We start from the raw sequence: 23,249 nt of genomic DNA, 5'->3' as shown, positions 1-23,249 counted from the left end.
TGTTTATTAAGAAACTATACACTGAACACTCCTAGAAGTCTCTGTGGAAATACAACGCCCCATTGTCACAGCACAAGGTGAGAAAATGGCAGAATAAAAGATGCTGGGATGGATGGAGCCTGGCAGGCTGGAAATGAGGTAATGATTTACAATAAGTAAAAAACATCATCCTCAAGCTTACTCCTTAAAGCCACACTCGGGAGGAGGCCCTGGCCGGAAGGGTCAGCAGGACACGATGGGGATCAGCCTGACATGAAGCAGTTGTGGGGAGGAGGATGGCGGGGGGCTGGCAGGGGCTAGATACACACACATCTCGAGGCCCTGGAGAAAACCCGGACCCCCGCACGATACTCTGGACACTACAGTGTTTGGGAGGCCATCCCCGATATGGGCCAAGAACTTGGAAAGCTTCGTGATTTTAACCTTTAGGGAGGCATCTGCAGAATCGGTGGGAACCTGGCACAAAGAACCACCATCCACAGGACCCAGGAAGGAGGACCTTCAGTGGGAAGCTTGATTCCCATGTGAATTTGCCGAAGCCAGACCATCTACTATCTCTTGCTGTGCACCACCACCCCAAAACTTAAGTGGGTTAAAAACCACCACCGCCGCCATGTCCTAAGAGCTCCCCATGGGAGACCCCCTGCTTCATGCTCTCCACCACCAAGGGACAGCCTGTGCTGACTTACCACAGAGGTACCCCAGGTGGGAGTGGCTGGGCCAAGCCCGGAGCCCACTCAGCCAACACGGCAGCAAATCTGGGAGAGCTTCCGGCCCTACAGTGGTGCCTTTCCTATCAAAGCAGGGCAGAGGCATCCCCTTCCTTCTCCCTCCCCTGGATCGAGCTGGAAATGGGAGGAACAAACCCCCTCTTTGGGAGAGGGTGGCCATGGAGTAAGGCATGAGTCAACGCAAGCAAAGTAAACACATATATTGACCAGAAAACAATGACACTTCCACGGGTGCCATGAGAGGGGCTGGAGGAGGCCAATTTTTCCTTCTCTTCCCCTTCAGTTCATCTTGGCCTTGAAATGGTGATTCCACTGGGTTCCGAAAGTTCTCAGAGTCAAGAGTAAATGAAAGTGGGGGCGTAGGGAGCCAATCCTGGGAGCAGGGACTAGCAGGAAGGGCCTTGGCCCCTGACTCCCTCAGTCCCTTGTGGTCCTAGGAGGATGGCCCATTCACAGGCAACACCTCGCGTAGCAAAAGCTTGTCAGGACTGCAGATCTAGGGGCCAAGGAGTTTTCTAACATCACACTTCACCGTGAGCCATTCCAGAGAGAAGAGGAAGGGAGGGGGAAAATGTGTCCAAAAAAAGTATGGTTTTCTCCACCAAAAAAAAAAATTTATATATATATATATATGGGTGTGTGTATATATATATAGAAAATGATTGGTTTCCATTCTTTCCTCTGAGACCTAATCTGGTGCCAAGACTCGGGCCTGGCTCCCCCTCTCTCACCGCGTGGTCTCCACCTCTGCTTAGCCGCTCTTCCCCAATGGAGGTTGCAGGGTGATGAGGTCGCTAAGAGGACAGCCTGGTGTCCTAGGGAGAGCCAGGGAGACCCCACGCTTGCAAGCAGGGTTAAGTGCGGCCGGAGCGCGGCTGGACTTCGTCGGGCTTTCTCGTGGTGGTTGGGTGGTTTTTGTAAAGCAAGAGAATGGCTAGTGTGTTTTTAAAAGATGGTTCTTGGTGCACAGGTTTTTAAATCTCTTTATTGGCTCTAAAGATGGCGGCAGGAGCTGCCTCGGAGGCCGGGGGGGAGAAAAGGAGCACAGTGATGACTGAGGGAAAAGGGCAGCCCTGCCAGTGGCGGATGGGGGAAGACACCCGTCTCGGTGGCGTGAAAAGGGTGCAGGGGCACCGGTGGCTCATGCAGTTTCTACTTAGCATCCCCGGATCCAAAGAGAACAGCGCCTAGAGCTTCCCACCTCTCAGAGGGCCCAGCCTACCCAGGTGACATCAAAACAGGGAGGCTTAAAAGGAGCTTTTAAAAGCCATGACGTCCTTTGCTGAAATAAACACTGACATCCTCAACATAGATGCCATGGTTAAGAGGCTTGGAATGTCCGGGAAGGCTTATTGGATTCAACATAATTTCTCTGAAACCTATAAAAAACAAAAACAAAAAAACAGAAAAACAGAAAAAAGCAAAATAAAGTAAAAACCAAAATCCCCTCCCCCAAAGAAGATCAAAACTAGGAGGGGAAACAGAGAGGGAGCTTGGGGGGGAGGGCGGGGGAAGAACTGGAAATGTGGGATACAGATATATATTGGAAACTGCCAAATGAATTGTCAGCAAAAGGGAAGGACAGGAGGAGGGGTTAACTTAAAACCAAGCATGGTCAGAGAAACTGGAAACACTCCATTTTGCTGCGGCCTCCACTGAACCGAGGAAGGGAAGTGAGCAAACTATTTGGGGGCTTGGCCTTGGATTGTCACAGAAGAGCACGAGTGGCCTCATCGAGGTGGGAGGAGCCCCTGAGGATGAGCCGATAGGTAGATGGGAAAGGGGCATAACCGCTAGGGTCACTGGCGGGGAAAGGGGTGGGAGGGATGCGTTCTCAGATCTTGCAGTGTTAAGGGACAGTAGAGGGCCACTTCTAATCCTAGGAGCCAGAATCCTATCAACTACCTTGACCACACCCGGGGACGGGAGGGGGGGGGTGTAGGAGCGCTATTCTTCCAAGCCTGCCAGCTCTTTCTTCGTTGACTTTTGGTTTCATTCACCAGCTCAGTGGAAAGTTTAGGAAATAATGGCTGCTCGTATCATAATGCCAAGTCTTATAGGGGACGGAAATGTGTTGCAGCAATGACACTGGTAGTCGCGTGCATGACAGCTCAGCTCCTGTCTGGCCACACTGCCACGGACTAAATTAGGCTGTTCAGAGTGTCCAGAGATGTGGGTGTTCCTGACCTAAACAAAGATGGAGGTTTCTCAATCAACCCCAGATTCTAATAATGTCTGTACAATGTGTGAGAGAGAGAGTGTGTGAGTGTGTGTTCACATGTACGTGAGTGCAGACGGGACGGAGCGAGCCCATCTCTTCGTGAAAGCCACGTGCAGGCATGTGAAGGGCACCGTGGGCAGCTGGATGTCAGGGATACGATGGGAAGAGACCGAGTTGGTTGCATTGAGACTCTCCCCTCCTCCTTCCCAGGTCAAAACACAGCTGAGTACTGTGGGCACTGGGAGCCCTCCGTCTGCAGGGGGCAGGGTCAGGTTTGTGAGGATAGAGGGAAACTTCCTTGCCTATGACATATGTTTAGAAGGAGGCTCAGCTTCAGGATGAGAAGCGGTGTTAACCTGGGATGAGGGCTCTCGTGGGTCTGAGGCGGCCTGCCTAGCTGTGCGTGACACCACTGTTCCTATCCAGGCCACGGTCCCTCTCTTGCTTCTCCCACACCCCTCACCTTGGCCCTATGACATATCTTCCCTGGATATCAATCCCGCATTGGGCACCTAGCCATCCCCCAGTCCTCTGGGACCTATGGAAATTCCATGAGGTCTTAAGACTCTTAAGAATCAAAATTGGTTGGGGGAGGGGTCTGTACTGTATACAAAGACGTCAAAGGAGGTAACTCACCATGTGACCTTGGGTAAGACACTTCCCCACTCTGGACCTCAGGTTCCTCATATATATAGTGAGTTGATGAGACTAGATGATCTCTATTGTCCTTCAAGTTTAATATCCCATGATTGTCTATGTTTGAAAAGACCCCTGGCAGAAGAGGCAGACATGGGGGGAATTAATGGTCAGTATGGAGCCCCAAGTGCAAAAACATGGGGAAGTAGTTTTCATGGGCACAGTGCCAGAAACAGAAGCCCAGGTGTTCCCTGCTCCTGTAGTCAACACTGCTTTACCTGGAGGGGCACCTGCTTCATTTCATGCATAAAATCCAGATACACGGTCCTCGGAGTGTCACACTGTGGCCTTAAAGAACTGTAACCCGGGAGTCAGGGAAGACCTGCCATCACCATGGACTCTGTCCAACCCTTTCCCTGACGTGTTTGCCCCCCATCCCCCTTCCTGGGCCCGAGCACTATGAACTTGTGCCCATCACTGCTATTCCGGACGCCATTCTCAGGGCCAGAATGATGATTCTTATCACTTGGGTGATGACCCCGCTGGTCCCAAGACCCTCCTTCTGGCCCCTTCTCTCTCTCAGAAAAAATTCAGCTCATCTCCAAGAGGAAAATAGCTGGATACGGGGCAATGAGGAGGAGACGGGGCAGGGGGGTGGTGAGTTTGGTCCCTTAAAAGTCTTTCTTGGCTTAATTATGGCATAAACAGAACCACAAACACTGTTGGTTCACTAGACCCGGGGACAACAACTCCTCCAAAGCCATAACGTCAGAGCTTGAGAGCGAAATCTCCTTTGGAGGCCATGCAGCACCATGGGCCCTGGAAGGCTCCATGTCGGATCCATTAAAGGCAGGGGCCAAGCCCGCCTCAGCCTCTGCCAAGGTCCCCGAAGCTGCCTCCGTGAACATGAGCCTTTTCCCATATTAGCCGGGATCTGAAGTTTGTTTTCTCTGGAACTCTTTCCCAGGTGGAGCCTTTCCAAGATTCTAAGTGCTGAATCCTGATAGCACAGGAGGCACCGCTCCAAGATCCTCCATTCCTCCCCCTCTCACTCAGAACAACCCTGGAGCAGGAAGGGAAAGGCATCTGCGTGGGGGAGGGCAGGGGAGACCAGGACCACCATGGACACTGACCGGGAAAGGCACAGATGGGTGGAGGGGAGGCTGAGGAGGGACAAACCCACCTCCGAAGAAGGCCTCGCCCACCCCACCGTGCCCCACGGACCTCCGTGTCGAACCTTTTCCTCCAACTGGTGACAGCTCTCCCCAAAGCCATGCAGCACAGAGCTCGCCGTAGGCCCTCCGTGACTCAGAACAGAGCCTGGTCTTCAGGGACTCTCTAGGTATCGTTTCCTGAGCAGCGAGCCAGAGACTCTGAGATCGTTTGGGGAAGGGAGGGGAGCTGGGAAGGCAGGCTGGGGGGGAAAGGGCACTGCGCACCCACACTACTGGATGAAAGTCCTGGAATCAACCCCACTGGGCCAAAAGCAGGTTAAATCTTCAAACGCAGAGACTTCAAGAGTCACCGCAGCAGAGAAGGGCCAGCTCCAACGGCCGCACAACACAAAAGGGGGCTAGACCTTCAAGCCTCTCGTTTTTCTGACAGCCTTGCCGATTCCAAGCATCCATGCCTCTCTGGGGTCTCACCCCAGCCCTACTGCCATGCTCTGGCCTTGGGAGCCCAGTGCCCCCCGCTTTCCAGCATCCACCAGTGAGAACTTCCCAGCCTCTCCTGCCTACACATTCCTCACGCAGCTCTGGGTTCTCAAGGCTTCCCTTTCGGTCCCTGCTTCTTCCTTTTGTTATCTGACATGATAATTTTATTACCTACCTCCATAAAGTGGTTTAGGTTATGGCCTTGATAAAAGGCCCACTACCAAATGGAGCTCTATTGGATTATTTCCCAACACTTCCTCTTCAAATGTATTCGTTCGTCATCTCCAAGTTGCTACATCACACTGGCACTTAGCACTTACATGGCATTGGTTGGGAGAAAAGCGCTTTAGACTCAAGAGTGGGTTGAAATACACAGGAGACCTAGCGCTGAGGTCAGGGGTGCCTTCACAGGGACCCAGAGACACAGGGCAATTCAGATCCTTGTCCAGAACATGAGAGCAGGAGGGGGCAACAGGCCAGACGTGAGGGTGAGGAGCCCACTCTGCCACGCCAGCCAGGGGGCGCTCTATCCACAGCCTCCCCATCTTTCCCCAAGGGGTAAGAAGAGGTGAGGGGTTTTGAACTATGCTGCAGGAAGGCATGGACTGATGAAGGCAGCCCCCAATCAATGTCCCGCTATAACAATCCTACCAACAGATGCGTCACTGAGCCCCCCAGAATCCAAAGATCTATGCAACATAGTGATGGTACCAGACACTGCTGACAGCTAATCCAGTGTCCCCCGATATCTTTAAAAGGCTGCTATTATCAACTCCATTTTAACTGTGGGAAAACAAAGGCTCAATAATATATTTTTAAAAACCAACCAACCAACCAACCAACCAACCAAGTTCACTCTGTGGAAGAGTCTGATATTGAACCAAGTTCTTCATAACCCCAAAGTCCTTATCATGAACTACTTTGCAATATGGCTTCCATTTGTTGAAAATCCATAACCAGGGAAAAGAGGCTGACAGGGAAGTCAAGGAAGCAGTGGCAGGGACAATCTGCAGGGGAAGCAGGGCTTCATATATGGCTCTCTCTGCAAGGCCTGGATGGACAGCTGAGGTGTTCTTTCCTCACGAACGGCTTCCCTAGCCAGGGGGATAAGCATCCACGTGCCTGTCCCTGCCCACCGCCAGCCTTTCCGCACACTGTTTCATTTTTGGCCCTGCCACACCCACCACTCTTACAGTAACATGTGGCTTGCACTGGGATCTTCCAAGTAAGGAAACCCAAACTCTACCTACACACCGACTCCTTCATTTTGATGGAACTTTTAGGAGTTCAGCTTAGGGAGGATGAAAAGTAAACCCAATGAGAGAGAGATACTAATGAGTTTGGAGAGAAGAACAATTATCCAGAACATAGTCACACCCATAGCAAGAGTGTGGACTATCTGAGAATGCCCCTGGAACACCAAGCATGGCGCCGGGAAGAACTCTCTCCCCAGCACCTTCTCCACCCCGGCCACTATGTGAACAAAAAGGGTCAGGAAAGAGTATATTATGGTAAAGAAAAGCTCCCTCACAGACAGATATTTCTTGCATCATTTCCTGCTTGTGTGGTGGCCTCTCCAAGGTCATGGAAAGAAGGTCACCAAGGAGTCCTAGCAGTCCCTGGGATAGGACCATGGTTACTTTGTTCCATACCTTTGCCTCCTGATGTGGCTACCACATTGTTTTCTATCTAGGCTCCTTCTTCTCCTACCATCAGATTCAGTAGAAGGCTGGTGGCGATGACCCGGGTGGGTGACATTAAAATGCCTAGCCTTGCTGGCCATGACCTAGCTTAAAATTCTCTTACAAACTGCTTAAAATTCCCATAGCTCTTCTTTCATTCTGAGGTTGCAAACCTAACCTATAGGCCATATGCGACTCTAGGATATGTCTTTTTTCAGCACAATTTCTTTTTAAAATTTTTTACTTAGTTGCCAACATTTAAAACTTGGGAGATTTCACATTTAAAATTTCTGTATTTGTAGCTTCTCTTGAAAATCCAAGAGTTCTGGCAATGCTGGGCCAGCTATTTCTGCACAGTGCAAATCAGCTAGAGCAATGCGGTGGCCACTCATTTTAGAGAGGCATGCGTTCTCCACTTTGCCATATACCCTACCACTCCCTATTAGCCTCTACCTGACCCCTCCACTTATTTCCAATACCTGCATGGTCTGCGTTAGCATTTGAGCTTAAAACTTGGCAATAGACATAAAGCCAGCACTAGGTTACGGGCTATGCATTAAAGAACCAGGGAATGCCATCTCAGCAAGCCTTGCTGACTGCCCCTGTCATGACCAAACTTATGCTCCCTCTGGTCATGGTTAACAGTTATAAAGAAGGGGATGAAAACCTACACCCAGGGGACAAACCTATTTCAGAAAGTAGAGATCGTTCAGGAACTGAATCACATAGGTAAGAGGGCACTGAATTTCAAAACAAAAGTCCCAATGAGAAGACATGCTGAAGACCATTTACAACGCTGCTGTTGGGGGACAGAGCGACACTGTATCATCAGCCAGCTCTGTGTTCCACACTGCTTACGTGTATAAGGCACCTGACCAAAGGTTGTCAAGTGCTACCTAGCAGGTCTCTTCATACAATCGTTATATTTCATGGGACGTGATTTGACCCAACTATGCCCACACCCTTATATTGACAAACACGCTACAAAGGATTCCAAGGGATACAAAAATGTTCTTGGAACTGAAATGTCCCTCCTGTATGCGTCCTGGCTAAGAGTATGGAACTGTTCCCCAACTTCAGAATGGAGCACCTCTTCTTGTGAAGTTGAACTTGGAAAATAAATAATGGGACTGCCCTGGTCCATGTGCCAAGTCTGGTTCCAGCTGTGTGCAGATGCTGAGGGAGGGGGTTGAGGTTGAATGTACCCCAAATGTGATTTGGCTCATGGAATCATGCCCACGGGAAGTCACAATGGAAGGGCATCCACACCCAGGTGACACAAAAAGGCCTAGAACACTGAGATCCTCAGACAACAGCAAGAGGCTGGTCCTTGAAGGAATCTTGAAGGCTCTTATGACTCTTCCTTGATGGACATGTCAAGGGCTGCACTCAGATATAGGAGGATGTGCCCAGGGACTCCACCCTTGACATCACAAAGATTGTCCCAACCATAAGTGAATCTCGGCTGAAAGGAGTGAAATGTTAGTCCGAGAGAAAGGGAAATTCCTTCCATTCTAGGATGTGGATGAAGTGACCTCTTAAATTCAAAATACTCCATAAGCCATGGAGTAAAATTAGTCACATGTTCACCATTCTCAAAATTAACTGCATAAAGGACAGTCTGTGACACTGGAACATCTCTTAAATGTTTCACTGAGAGGAGAGGAAGCTCAGGTATTAAAAATGTTCATCTCCCACCCACTCCCTGAACTTCAAAATCCCTGTCTTTATATTCAGCATATTTTTCCCATTGTTGATTCTCTTTATACTTTTCAAATGTTTGAAATATCTGAAAATACCTGAAAAGTCTAGCGAATAGCGAATAGCAAAACCATGTGCCTACCACTAGTCTTAACAACTTACAATAGTCTCATATCTTCTCCCTAAAGTTTGAAAGAAATAATACACTATAGCTACGGATGAGAACCCAAATGAGTCTGTCCAGGATCCTGTTCCTGTTTTTATCCCAAACCAGAGTTAACCACTTCCCTGAAATAGAGGATTATCATTTCTAAGCATCTTTGAATAATTTTGCTACATCGGTATATAATGATAAGCAAATTATAGTATTGTTTTGCCCAAACAAAGGATGTTTTCTAGATTTATCCATGTTGATCCATGTGATCCATGTAGCTCTCATTCATTAATTTTAACTGATGTAATCCACCATGTGAGTATACTGCAAATTATTTAGCTGTTCTACCAACTGAGATTTGTTTCCATTTTGTCAATATTTTTTTAAAAGTTGCAATAAATATTACAGAAGTCTCTTTATGTGCATGTGGGAGAGTTTTTCTAGAGCAGCAGTTGGCAAACTTTTCCTACATAGGGACAGACAATGAATATTTTAGGCTTTATACAAATCTCTGTTGCTACTACTAAATTCTGCTATTGTAGTCTGAAAGCAGCCATAGACAATACACAAACAAATGACCGTGTTCCCATAAAACTTTATTTACAAAAAGAGATGGGAGCCACATTTGGCTCTTAGCCCGCAGACCATCATCTGCTGGCTTCTACTCTAGAGGTTTGTTACTCAAAGTGTGGGCATGCAGACCAGCAGCAGCAGCAGCTGGGAGTTTGGTAAAAAATGGAAAATCTCAGATCCCACTCAATCAACATCTGCATTTTAACAAGCTCTTTAGGCAATTTGTGTGCAAAAAATACTTGAGAAGAATGGCTCTAGAGGATATCCTTATAATTTAGTGCATATTAATCCTTCGGTGTGTTCTTAAACGTTTCACCAAAGTGATGGTACTAACTCATATTTCTATAATCACTAAATGGGTGAACTTCTTGCCCTGTATCCCCCTGATATTATTTGATGTCTGGTAGACGTTATCTCCCTGCACTTTTAAGGTGCATTTCCCTGATCACTACTGAGGTTGTTCATCATCTCAGCTGGAGTTTCCTGATCTCTAAATTGTCTAGTCATATCCTTTCCTCACTGTATCATATATATCATATATATATATATATATATATATATATATATATATATATATATATATACACACAAACACACACACAAATGTGTATGTAAATATACGTTACATATATATGTATATATGTACATATATATGTACATATATATGTACATTACATATATATATGTACATTACATATATATATATGCCTATATATAATAGGTTGTTGGTCTTTTGGATTTGTATGAGTTTATTCTGTATGCAAATTCTCTGTTGGATACATGGGTTGAAATTATGTTCTTCTAGTCCATGGTTTGTCTTTTAACTTAGTATATGGCATCTTAAATTTGTTTTTAAATTAATTTAGTCAAATGCATTAATTTTTCCCTTTACGATATTCATAATCTACATCTTGAGAAGATTTTTCCTCCTCAAAGACAAATGATATTCTCCTTTCCTTTAAAAGTACTACATTTAGCAATCTACCCTAGAGAAGAATTGCAAATAATTGATGTAGAGACACCTTACTGAAGGAAGTAGAGCTTAACTCCCCACTGTGAGTATGTGCTTTGCTTATTAGACTGAGAATGGCAGAGGGGAAATGTGACTTTATAGCAGAGAATCCTGGCACACCCTGCCTCAGCCAGGTGGTCAAGGTGGGCATCATCAGCGATGCCATGTGATAAGCACATACTTTGTATGTGATGTGATGAAAATGGCACTCACCTCTGTGGTCTTCCCTCCTAAAACCCATGACCCCAACTGACAAGCCTAAATTGGAAGACATTCTGCATTCTGACCAGTGCTGATCAAAACTGTGAAGGTAATCAAGGACAAGGAAAGTCTGAGAAACTGTCATAGACCAGAGGAGGCAAAGAAAACATGGTAACTATATGTAATGTGGTGTCCTGGATGAGGTCCTGAAACAGAAAAGGACATCTGGGGGAAAACCAATGAATCAGAATAAAGTATTGAGTACTGATATTGATTTCTTAGTTGTGACAAATGTATCATGGCAATAGAGGATGATTACAATGGGGAAGCTGGGTGAGGGATATAAGGGATATAAGGGAATTCTCTGTACTATCATTACAATTCTTTGTATATCTAAAACTATTTTAAAATAAACAGTTATACTTTTAAATTTCACCCAGATTTCCAATTTATTTTGTGACTGGTAGGAGGTAATACTATATCTTACTTTTTCTCATGTGGCTTTTCAGAATTGTTCTTCCCTTTCATGATGATTTGCAATGACATATCAAAAATACACACATACCCATACATCTGTCTAGATTTATATATCTACATATATACACATGCATGTTTTCTGAGTGCTTACAAAATATTACTATACTTTGGCCTGTTTGTCTCCCCTGTCTTAATTACTACAACTTTATAATGTCTTTTGTGGACTACAACAAATCCCCTCAATCTTGATCTTTTTTTAAAAAATACCTTAGTTATTCTTTGTCTCTTACTCTTCCACATAAATTATAGAATAAGCTTACCAAGCAAGTATCTTCAAAAACCCTTCTGGGATTTTTATTAAGATTGTATTTAATTTATAGAGTTGGCGGATAATCAACAACTTTATTACATTAGTTCTTCCTATTCATGAAGAAAATATATGCTCCATTTACTTATTTTTCTTTTATATTATTAATAATGTTTTGTATTTTTCCATAAAATCCTGCATATCTTTGTGAGATTTATACTTTTTTTAAAAGCTTCATTTTTTTAGTTTTATTCCATTTTTGGTATTGTAAATGTGATTTGTTTTCAGTTAAATTTTTTAATGGTGTTTAGGGAATATATTGATTTTTGTTTATTGATCTTGTATTTGGAATTTTGCTGAACTCTCTAGTTACTTCTATAATTCTTTGATGGTCTCTGTAGGGTGATCATATGGTTCATGATTAGGGCAATCATCTATCTGTCTTTCCAAAGCTTATATTTATTTTCTTGTCTTATTCCATTGGCTAAGATCACCAGAATAGTGTTGAATAAAAGTCATCATAATGAGCATCTTTATCATTAGATTTTTTTCCCCACATGTCTAATGCCTGCCTTTCTTTCTTTCTTTCTTTCTTTCTTTCTTTCTTTCTTCTTATTTTATTTTATTTTATTTTATTTTATTTTATTTTATTTTATTTTATTTGAGAGAGAGAGAGCATGAGAGGGGGGAGGGTCAGAGGGAGAAGCAGAATCCCCGCTGAGCAGGAAGCCTGATGTGGGACTCGATCCTGGGACTCCAGGATCATGACCTGAGCTGAAGTTAGTCGTTTAACCAACTGAGACACCCAGGCGCCCTATAATGCTTTTCAATTGTAGTTCATTTTGAATAGGAAAATTTTTTTCCTTTTTTTTCCCTTTTCCACTCATCATTGTCTAATGCTATTGTTGTTGTTACTGTTGCTTCCACCTGGGCTCTTACAACATCAATTTTGAACTAATCCTATGATGATGCCTTGTGGCCCCTACATGGTAGTACTAGGGATATAGCAGAACAGTCTTCAGCTAGTTGGGTGGCCTAATTCAGTTCATCAGCTAAAAGGCTGCATCTTTATCCTCTCTCCCTGATTTCCTTAGGCTCAGAGATTCCTATTTCCTGTACTCCCAGACAGGGAATGACATTAATTTTTTTTTCCAGACTCTTCATCAGTGTGAAAGTTTGTCCTCAGCGCATGACTTCAAGCGGTGAGCCTAATCCCCTAATAATTTGGAGCACATGTAGTTCTGCAAATGCCTCCAGAGCTAAATTCCCATCCCTACTACTTTTCGCCTCCAGACTTGAAGCCCAGCATGAGAATGGCTACAGTTCTGCTCATCATCTTTTATTTCTGTACCATTTCTGGTCCACCAGGTTATTTATCTTGTTGCCAGGGGGAGTAGAGGGGAGCAGCTATGTCTTTTTATGTTTTTCTGTTGTTGTTTTATGTTTGGAGCAACAGAGGTACACTAAAGCATGAACTTATTACACATCTTGACCAGAGCCCAATTATTTTTCTTTCTATCTACATAAGAGAACACACGTATTTTCCTTATTTCCAAAGTTAACCATTTAAGTGATACCTTCAATCCTGTCTCTGAGTTCCTTCTTCAATTGTTTCCTATCTCAACATCTTTCCCCTCTCTTTTTCTATTCCGATTTCTGCAGAAATCTATATATGGTCACCTCCATCACTTGGTATGTGCACATGTATCAAACCCAGACTCACATTCCCAGACTTACAACCTAAATGGTGGAGCAACGTTCTCCACTTTACCATACCATTGGCTATCATCCCATATCCTTAGCTCCTTTGGGCCCCAACATTTTGCATAATTTGATTCCAACTATAACCCTCACTGCCTCACAGATCACTCATGCTTAACTTTCCATAATCTAAGTTATAATCCCTCCAGAGAAACTACTCTCTTGAAGGTCATCGAGGATTGCTCCACGACCAGATTTTCTCCCTTCCTCTTTACCTTGATCATCGCACACATGTGGCACCTTGACCCCCTCATATCCCCTATGGCATTGATAACACTGTGCCACTCTGCTCATCTTCCTACTTTTCTACTCCCCTTCTTTCTGTTGGCTTCTCTTCCTCCATCTGTAGCCACAGTGGTTTCTCCATCCTCTAATCCCTGACTCCTCAAAGTGTGGTTCTTAGACCAGCAATAGCAGCATCACCTGAGAGCTTGCTAGAAATGAAGCATCTCAGGCTCTATTCCAAACCTCCTGAGTCAGAATCTGCACTTAACCCCTCTGCTATGTTGAAATCCAGGCAGGATGCATGTGCAACAGCTCTCCCTGCTTTCCCACCTGACAGACCAGGATTTTAGAGAATAGAAAACTTGTTTTTTAGGAGCGTGTGACATGACTCGTGTAAGTGTGTGAATCTATATAACAATATGCCACATTATTTTGAGGTTCCACAATAGTATCTTGGCATTTGCAAAGAATTTCTGCTTCCAAAAACTTTAAATAATGATTATGTTAGCCTCAAAATATCTCTGTGAGGTAAGGAAAGAAACCAAAATTGTTATCTTAGCATCAATGCCTCCTACACCTTGACCTGACTGTGTGGCCCTCCCAGAACCAAAGTCCTCTAGTCTGTCTGGAACCCCAAGGGGACTGACACTCCTCAGGGTCATAACCACATTGTTTAGGACTCAAGGAGCAAAAGGCAAGTGCCAGAGTCTAGCAGGAAATGTAATCAACAAAGTCCAAATCCCTGGGTGGTATCAATTTTAAGAAGATTATCTTAGAGCAAGGTTTGGCTAATAGGATCAGAGAGCTGGTGCATTCTAAATTTATAGCCCTAATAATTAGACAACATAAACTTACGAGTTGCTTTTCTGGCTCTGAATTCCTATGATTAGTGATGATGAAGAAGATATTGAAGATGATGGGAGGAGAAGATGAAAAGAAGACAGAGGAAAAGGGTCTCACCGTACATCTGTACAGAGCAATATTTCCTAACCTTTTTTGGGGCCTTATTTGATTTCTTTAATGAAAGCATGCATATACACACAGACATACAAAAAAGACTCATCTTGAGCAGCAGAGGTGTCATGATCTCCCAAAAGACCCAAATTAACCGTGGCAGATAGATGTTGTACAGGTCACAAGCATCAGCATTTTGCAGTGACAGGCACTGTGACAGATACCAGCAAATCCACACTCAAATCCCTGCTTCCATTGTGTTCCAAATCTCCAAATGGCTGACCCATGCTAGGGGTTGTCTATGCTCATGGGCAGAATTGGAAAAAGGAAGAGGGAATACCAGGATGAATAAGACATAATTACTGCCCTAGACTAGAAGCTTAAAACCCAGTGCCAAGAATGTGAGGGATACATACACCTTCCTAAGCTTACCTAGCAATAATTTTCCAAATACCTGAGTATCAATCTTCTAGGAGCCAAAAAAAAGGGGGAGGGAGAAAAAGGAGGGGAGTAGTTTACAGTCAACTAGACTCCTAAAACACATGCTTAGATATAGGATACACTCTAGAGAGTGTCAAGAGAGAGGTACCCACCCACAGCTGGGGGGTGGGTTTCAGTGGAGGAGTGATCACATGTGAGAGGAAAGAGGTGGTGGTAAACATGGTCTCTAGGCAGAAATACCTGGTGGGGGGGGCATTCCAAATGGTGGGAGCAGCTTGGGGGGATTGTTATGGGTTTATCTGTACCCCTCCCAAAAATAATCTTAGCACTTCAGCATATGACTTTATTCGGAAACAAGGTCTTTACAGATGATCAAGTTAAGGTGAGGCCATGAGGGCAAGCCCTAATCCATTATGACTGTGACCTTATAAAAATGGAAAATTTGGGTAGACACACACACACACACACACACACACACACACACATGACACCGTGTGAGCACGAAGGCAGAGACTGGGGTGAGGTGTCTACGAGGAATGCGCAAGAGTGTCAGCAACGTACTTGCAGCCAGGAAAGAGGCATGGAACAGATCCTTCCCTCATGTCTTTAGAGGGAGCATGGCCCTGCCACCACCTTGGCCTTGAATTTCTGGCCTGTGAGACAATAAATGCTGTTTGAAGCTATCCAGTTAGTGGAACTGTGTTACATAAGCCCTAGCAAACTAAGACAGGGATGTCTTCCCAGAAAAGCGAAGAGTATGATTCAGCTGGAACCTACAGCAGGAGGAAGGGAGAAAGGGGAACACGCTCAGCAGGGGCAGTGGGAAAACAGTACTGGGGACAACCTGGGAGCAACTGCACAAAAATGGGACTTCACCCATCAAGTGACAGTAGTGGCGAGAATGGAGAAGACTGGACTGCTATGAACTGATGACAGATAGCTGAAGACTGATGGATGGATAAATGAAGATAGATAGATGATGGATCAATCGATATGGCACGGGGGGGATTCATGGATAAGAGGCTTAGCTTAAACGAGGTATCCGCTAATGACAGTGGCCCCACTACTGAATGCTAAAAAAATCAATTTCCAAACGTAAAAATCTGTTTCCTGCCTTCAAAACAATGTCACATAGTTTGGGGAGAACAAACCTCCTATAAATTCACAGGAATGACTCCCCTGGAGGAGGTAGGATCCTCGGGAGAGGGAGCCCCTGATCAGGCACATGCACTCGGCCTGCGCTCGCCAACTCTACGTGACGGGGGCGCAGGGCACTCACACCCTTGGGACCTCAACCCTAGTTAGGGCCCTCTGGTCTTGGCTGAAACAGAAAGGACCTCCCAGCACAAAAGCAGGGCCAGGAGAGCAGCAGAGCATTCCTACAGGTTAACTACAGTGGGAAACTCAACCTTCTTGCGGGCAGGTTGTTTTTCGGTGAGGCTTGAAGGAGAAAGAAGATTTCCATGTAAGGGGATGGAAAGGAAAGTTATTCCCAGCAGAAAGAACCGTGGGAGTGATGGTCTTAGTGGGGAGGTACAAAATAATACCTGAGGAAGTGCAAAGGGCTCGCACTGGAAAATAAATGGAGACAATTAACTTTGGGCAGATCTTGAAGGAACTTCAAGAGCTTGGGTGATGGGTGAGTCCTGAAGGATTTGAAAGAGGGGATGGCCTGAGAGGTGAACGGAAGGGAGAGATGGGTGGTGGTCAGCAGCATAGGGCAGAAGCCGGAAAGCCTTTTTCTGTCAAGGGCCAGATAGTAAATATTTCTGGCTTTACGGGCCACACGATCTCTGTTGTAACTACTCAACTCTGCCGTTGAGTGAAAGCAGCCACAGACGACTGGTAATGAATGAGTGTGGCTGTGTTCCCATAAACTTTATTTATGGACACCGCAATTTGAATTTCATATCATTTTCATGTGTTACGAAAGATGATTCTTCTTTTGATATTTTTCCAACCATTTAAAAATACAAAAACTTTCTTAGCTCTTGCGCAGTGCAAAAACAGGTGGTGGCCTAGATTGGGGCTGCGGGCTGTAGAGTGCGGGGGCCCTCCGGGTTAAAGGTTAATTTACCACCCATAACAGGCTGGACAGTGGTAAATTAGGGCCCGGATCACGGTAGGAGAGCCCGGGGAATGGGTGCCAGAGAGATGGCAAAGCTATCTTAGGCAAATCAGAAATTTAGCGTCTGATTAAATGTGGGAGACAAGATGGGGTCTGGGCCATGCCCAGTCCCTCCAGTGTGACTGAGGAGAAGAACAGTAGCAACCCTGGGACCACTTGAAAAGGAGCAGGTGTGGAAGGGCAGGTGATCTTTTCAGCACACACCCAGGAGAGTACGCCAGCAACCCTTTAAAGGAAGCGTGGCAACACTTAGAATAGGAATTAAAAACCTTATGCGCCCTTGACTTTACTTCACCAGACCCGAGGCGAGACACCTGCCATTCAATGATGTTCTTCAAGCCATGTGTTGTAGCACACGGAGTAATTCTCAGCTCCGAGCACTGTAGTGCACTCCATTCAGAGCAGAGCTGCTTTAGCCTTGATAAGATCAGTAAAAGAACAGAGACTAATGTCGGGTCAATTTATCTCAGAAACTTTTGCATGTGTGGATGAATTCTTTGGGGATTTCCCTGTGTCTATAATCCTTCCAAGCGTACTGGCTGCCTTAGGAGGCAGGAGATGTGATCTATGTGCTCTAACTATTACCATAGTCAACTCGCTCAATGCCTTAGTGGCCCTGTTTCCTCTTCTTCAAATGAGGATGAGAGTATATTTCTTGATCAGGGAGCAAAGATTCAAGTACGACTGCCATGAATGGTTAACATGGCAACACGGTAAAGGAGAATGAGTCCATCCCAAGTTTCATTTCTGCATTCTGTGGTCAACAAGGTGTGGATCACGCACAAGTGACGTCAGCCCCCTCCTGAGCTCGGTCTTCCCACTGTGTAGTGGCGGTCATTATAATGGGGATAACCACGGGGTTACAGATATGTATGGGAAGTACACTCAGCATGAGTTAGATCTCATTGCAAATGTGACCCATAAACAATGTGCAGTGACAGTCATGCATGCCCTAAGAAGGGAGACAAGGCACTGAAATGGTAAGGAGACATTTGCTCTGAACCCTCTCTCATAGTCTCTTAATGCTACAAATCCTTTAAAATCCCCAGGCAGTGAGAGTGTGATTATAGTTGCATTCTTAACACGCCACGTGACCCTTCTCAGGTTTATCATCCCACTAAATTGAGAACTCCAGAAGGTATTCCACCTGCAAATATACACCCAGGCAGAAACACAGATAGTTAAGGGGTGCATTTTTTATATGAATGCTTTTTGGCAGATCATGTGCTCCTAACTCCAAAAACACACCCCTCCCTATTGTCACAACAGACTGTCACACATTATGTAACCGCCAGAGCCCCCAAAGCATGTGAATGTGTCAATTGGTATCAGACTGTGCAAACAATCATGTTTTTACCCACGGTAATAACCTGACTCCTCCCGAAGTATCCAGTGTGACCAAGTCTTATGTTTTTACAGTACTTTTTGATGGCTATGTATTCTTTGATATGTAGGGGAAAGATAAGAAATGGGGGTACCTTTCCTACGTAAGACTCCTGGGGTCACAATTTCTCCAGAGATGTGCCATAAGCCTTTAGGTAAAACTTGTACCCCTTCTGGACACTTGTAGAGACCCCAAAGCTCACGTCATCCCACACAATCTGTGTGAGTGGCAATATAATGAGAGCTAAATGGCCCAGCCCTGAGGGAAAGAAAAGGATTATTCTCTCTCCAAGCTTCAATTTTTCGATCTGTAAAATGGAGATAAAGCTTTTACACCTTCTCCTTCACCAAGCCATTCTGAGCTTTAAGCAAGGTGATTGTGGAAATCTGCTTTGAAAGTTAATAGTGCAGGATTTCATTGCCTCAATGCTATTGAATTGGGGGCCAGATAGTTCTTGATTGTGGGGGGCTGTCCTGTGCACTGTAGGATACTAGTAGCATCCTTGACCCCACTCCATCAGGACAACAAACTCTGTCTCCAGACATTCTCAAATGTCCGCTGGGGGGGAGCTGAGTCACCCTGGTTGAGAACTGCTGCCATGGTGTGTCCTACAGGAACAGGAAATTTCAACACAACTAGGGGAATCAGAAAGGAGGGGAATCGGGACTCTTAATGAGTACCAGAGTTCCATCTTCAATCGTAACATATTCTGATGCTCCCCAAAGCCCATGGACTATTAACAAGGGCTGAGAACATGCCAGCTGGGTGCAATGTGGCCGAGGACGCCTTGGCTGCATGACTGTGGGGCAGTGGCCACACCAGTGGAATATTACTATGCAGTGGCCATGGGTACCATGGTTCTGGGGGAGCCAGGGTGGCAAACAAGCCATCGTGAACTCTTCGGAGTAAGTTTCTGATAATTATATGAATTCGCGTTCTGATGCATTTTTAAATCCATGTCAATGTGCTGCCAACCACCCCTTATTAGACCATATTAAGGGGTTTTAATCACTTTTAATCAGCCTTTCCTAGATGACCAGGAACAGAAACTAGAGAAACTTCAATAACCATATGCCAACCAAGAGCAGTGCACATTCCATCCGAGCAATCTCCCACATGGCAATCATGGTAATTAAAGGCCCCCAGAAGAGTCAAGATAAAAATGTCAAATGAGATTTGTTCTGGACTTCAACGATTTACTGCCTCACATGATCAAGTTCCAAGAAGCCTGGGAAGAAAAGCCTGGGCAGGGGTGGAGATGGGATGGGAACGGAAGGGGCTGCTGGCTGCAAACGCTGACCAGCAAGGCCCCAGACGCAGTACTGGGACGGGGGTGGGGGGGACAATCCCATCAGCCCTCAACAACGGATTTCCCCAAAGGTCCCCCATCTGCTGGGATTGCCTGGGTCTTGCCAGAGTAAGACAGGGTTCCTGTGGATGCTTCTGAAAGCGCTCTCTCCTCCACCTACCCACCCACCCACGTTGTGAAGTGGGTTTGGGCATGAAGCCACTGACTTGCATAAAGGATATTTTCACCAACATTCCTAAGAGGTGCACCATTGGATCTATTTTCAGGATGCTGGCGAGTATAATTTTGCATCCCACACACTGTTCTTTATGAGGTGCTGTGGGAGAAGCTTCTTTTAGGCCACAACATTTGGAAAAATTATTCTTCCTTGTACAGCTGCCTGAAGCCTGTGATGTTTACCCCACTGCTTTGGCCACTAGGATGCCCGGAGCCAAATACCCAAGGTCCCTCTAGCAGCACACACTTAACAGTCCACTCTTGCCACTAGTTTTATCTTATGTCCTTACGCTTATCCCCCCTATTTCCAGATATTGTCATCCCCCTTCATTCATCTTGTTTCACTGCTTGCCTACATTTGTGAAAACCGCCTCAAATACTTTTTGCAACGAGACAGGATATCACTGAATACATAACATGTAGACGTCTTCTCTCCTCCCATGTGAGTTTCATTTCCTCTGCAGTGAGCCACGTATTTATGTCCCTGGGAGGAATAGACTGGACTCCGTCACACAAAGCTGCTGTGGGTATGGGTCTGATGAATAGCTGAGGACATTGCTAAGTTGGGAGAGTTTACCTCCCGAGACCTGGAATAGGCTCATGTAATTCGGAACTCCGATGAGGAAAATAGCATTGGGACAGACAACAAAGGCTTCTTGTGAAATACAATGACCCTGCTCAGAGATAGAGCAGTGGAGGGAATGAGAGACAGAGAGGAGCCTCCATATTGCATTATAACATAATTCAATAGAACCAGGTACTTTTCCACCATTTCTGTGAGACCCTACTCAAAAATATCGATTGGAGTGCCATTTTATCAACCCCTGACCCACAGACCTAGGGATTCTGAGTCTTCAGAACTCCAACTGCTTGGTGCTATGATGGTCATATACAAGTCATGTGTGAGGTATGTATGCTCTCTGTTGCTCCTGGTAGGGTACAGAAGCCATAGGATTTGGACACAGGTAAGAGCTAACAGTCAGTGGCTATGTACCCATATGTTTATACCACTATTAAAATGCTGAAGTAGAGCCACACCAGCTGGCATGGAGTACCCAGACCCTCAACACTGTTAAGTCAGCCCCTCAGCCTTCTTCTGAGAATCTCTATAATCTAGCAACAAGGGCCCCATGCAAGGTGCTGGCATCAATTTCAGTTGGTCAATGTCCACATAGGTTTGGTTTTTTTTATTTTTGGTAATTTTCTAAAAATTGATATGTAATTCACAAACCATAAAATGTACCCTTTTCAAGTGCACAATTCAGTGGTTTTTAGTACATTCAAAAATGGTACAACTATTACCCTATGTAATTCCTGAACATTTTCATCATCCTCCCACAGACGAACAAACACAACCATGCAGACACAGGAGCAGTCACTCCCCATCCCTCTCGCCTTCCCGCCCCCGGCCACCACTAACCTACTCCCTGTCACATGCATTTGCCTATTCTGGACAAATCATATCAATGGAACCACAAGATATATAGCTTTTTGTGTCTGGCCTCTTGTACTTGGCCTAATTTTTTCAAGGCTCATCCACGTAACAGGACTGTGGTTTTGCATGACACATGTTCTCAATTCTCTTGGTATATACCTAGCAGTGGAATTGGTGGGTCATGTGGTAACTCTGTGCTTAACGTTGTGAGGAAATGACAAAGTGTTTCCCAAAGTGATTGCACTGTGTTTCTTCCTACCAGCAATGTATGAAGGTTCTAATCTCCTCCATCCTCACCAACACTTGTCATTGTCCAACTTTTTGATTATAGCCATCTTAATGGGTATGAAGTCATACCCCATATGGTTTTGCATTTCCCTAATGGCTAATGATGTTGAGCCTCTTTTTACGTTCTTAGTCACCATTTGTGTATCTTTGGGAAAATATCTATTTCAATCATTTGCCTATTTTTCAATTGGGTTATGTGTCTTTTTGTTGAGCTGTAAATGTTCTTTATATAGCCGGGGTACAATTCCCTTATTAGATACATGACTTGCAAATATTTTCTCCCGTTCTGTATACTGTCTTTTCACTTTCTTGCTGGTGTCCTTTGAAGCACAAAAGTTGTTCATTTTGATTAAGTTCAATGTGTATATATTTCTGTCTTTTGTTTCTCATGCTTTTGGGGTCATATCTAAAAAGCCGTTACCCAATCCAAGGTGACAGAGACTTTTACTTATGTTTTCTTCTAAGAGTTTAGTAGTTTCAATTCTTACATTTTAGGTGTTGGTTCCATTTTAAGTTAATTTTTGTATATGTTGTGTGGCAGGGTGTCCAAATTCATTCTTTCGCATCTGAATATCTAATTGTCCCAGCACCCTTTGTTGAAAAGACTATCTATCCCTATTGAATTGTCTTGGCAACCTTGTTGGAAATCAATTGAACATATATGCAAGGGTCTATTTGGGAGACTCTCTATTCCTATGATGCATATGTCTATGCTTATGCCAAGTACCACACTATCTCAATTACTGTAGCTTTGTATCAAGTTTTAAAACTGAAAAATTTAGGTCCTCTAACTTTATTCTTCTTTTTAAAGATTGTTCAGCTACCCTGGGCCCCTTGCATTTTAAGGGATTTTTAAGATCAGCATGTCAATTTCTGCAAAAGGCAGTCTGGATTTTTGACAGAGATCGTGTTGAATCTATAAGTCAATTCAGCAAGAATTGCCATCTCAACAATACCGAGTCTTCCAAACCATAAATGTGCACCAGTTGTTCAATGAAAATAATATTTGATGAAAAATAAACTTTAAAAAGTATAAATATTTATGCATTGATACAATAACAGCCTACAGGAGGTTCTGAACTCCCCATCATTGGAAGTATTCATGGAGAAATATTCATGAGAAGTCTTCATGGGAGGTATTCATAGAAAAGGCCATTGGTAGCGTGAAAAAGATGTCATCTCTATGAAGGATATTGTTTCTTTCAAAGTGAAAATCTAAGAACTGAGCTGTTTTGAGTCTTCTTCACTCCTCAAGCTATAAAGCACTCAAGATCATACAGGAAAACTGTACCACCATAAAATCTCAAAAGACAGAGGGTTCAGTCAAGGATGGATAATGGAAGACCTTGTTCAAGACATTTCCACTAGCAACCTGATTCTTCCTTCAAGAAAATGGCAAAAGCTGTTAATAGTGTTTATTTATGTGCCCCAACCTTCATCCCTGCTGATTGAGGTTTCTAGGAATTAGAAGGACAGGGGACTCCTATCCCAATAATATCCTCATCTACTACAAAACTAGGAACTACCAGCTGGAGAATCTTCAGGATCTCTGCTTTAATCCTTAGATATTTGATCCTGGAGTAACAAAGCAAAAGACAAATAGGTATGGAATTTCGCTGTTAACATTCTCCATTTCTGTTGAAATAGAGAGAAACAATATTAAAAAACTAAGGCTCAACAGAAAACCTGAGATACCATGTTAAAAAAAACAATTTACTGGAGGCCCAGGGAAAATAAGACTCTTATGAATCAAAATAC

At 44.6% G+C, this 23,249-nt stretch overlaps 1 protein-coding gene across 6 annotated transcripts in view; it reads right to left on the bottom strand.

Moving 5' to 3' along the window:
* NTRK3 (neurotrophic receptor tyrosine kinase 3) overlaps positions 1 to 23,249 on the bottom strand; it is a 538,421-nt gene that overhangs the window by 109,744 nt on the left and 405,428 nt on the right. Inside the window, exons 13-14 of one of the 6 annotated variants that reach the window (XM_045813099.2) lie at positions 3,589 to 3,723; positions 1,699 to 2,110 (exon numbers count right to left, since the gene is read on the bottom strand). The exons of 4 other annotated variants lie outside the window; for them this stretch is intronic. In XM_045813099.2, the coding sequence (XP_045669055.1) occupies positions 1,992 to 2,110; positions 3,589 to 3,723 (254 nt within the window). In that variant the 3' untranslated portion in view covers positions 1,699 to 1,991. Of the gene's footprint in view, positions 1 to 1,698; positions 2,111 to 3,588; positions 3,724 to 23,249 lie in introns of those variants that run through there. One more of the 6 variants, XM_045813100.2, reaches the window with a different exon arrangement.

The sequence above is a fragment of the Ursus americanus genome, chromosome 28 (assembly GCF_024610735.1).
Source record: "Ursus americanus isolate L20-20 chromosome 28, mUrsAme1.1.p, whole genome shotgun sequence".
In the NCBI taxonomy this organism is placed as follows: Eukaryota; Metazoa; Chordata; class Mammalia; order Carnivora; family Ursidae; genus Ursus; species Ursus americanus.
This window is presented reverse-complemented; position numbering and strand designations above follow the sequence as displayed.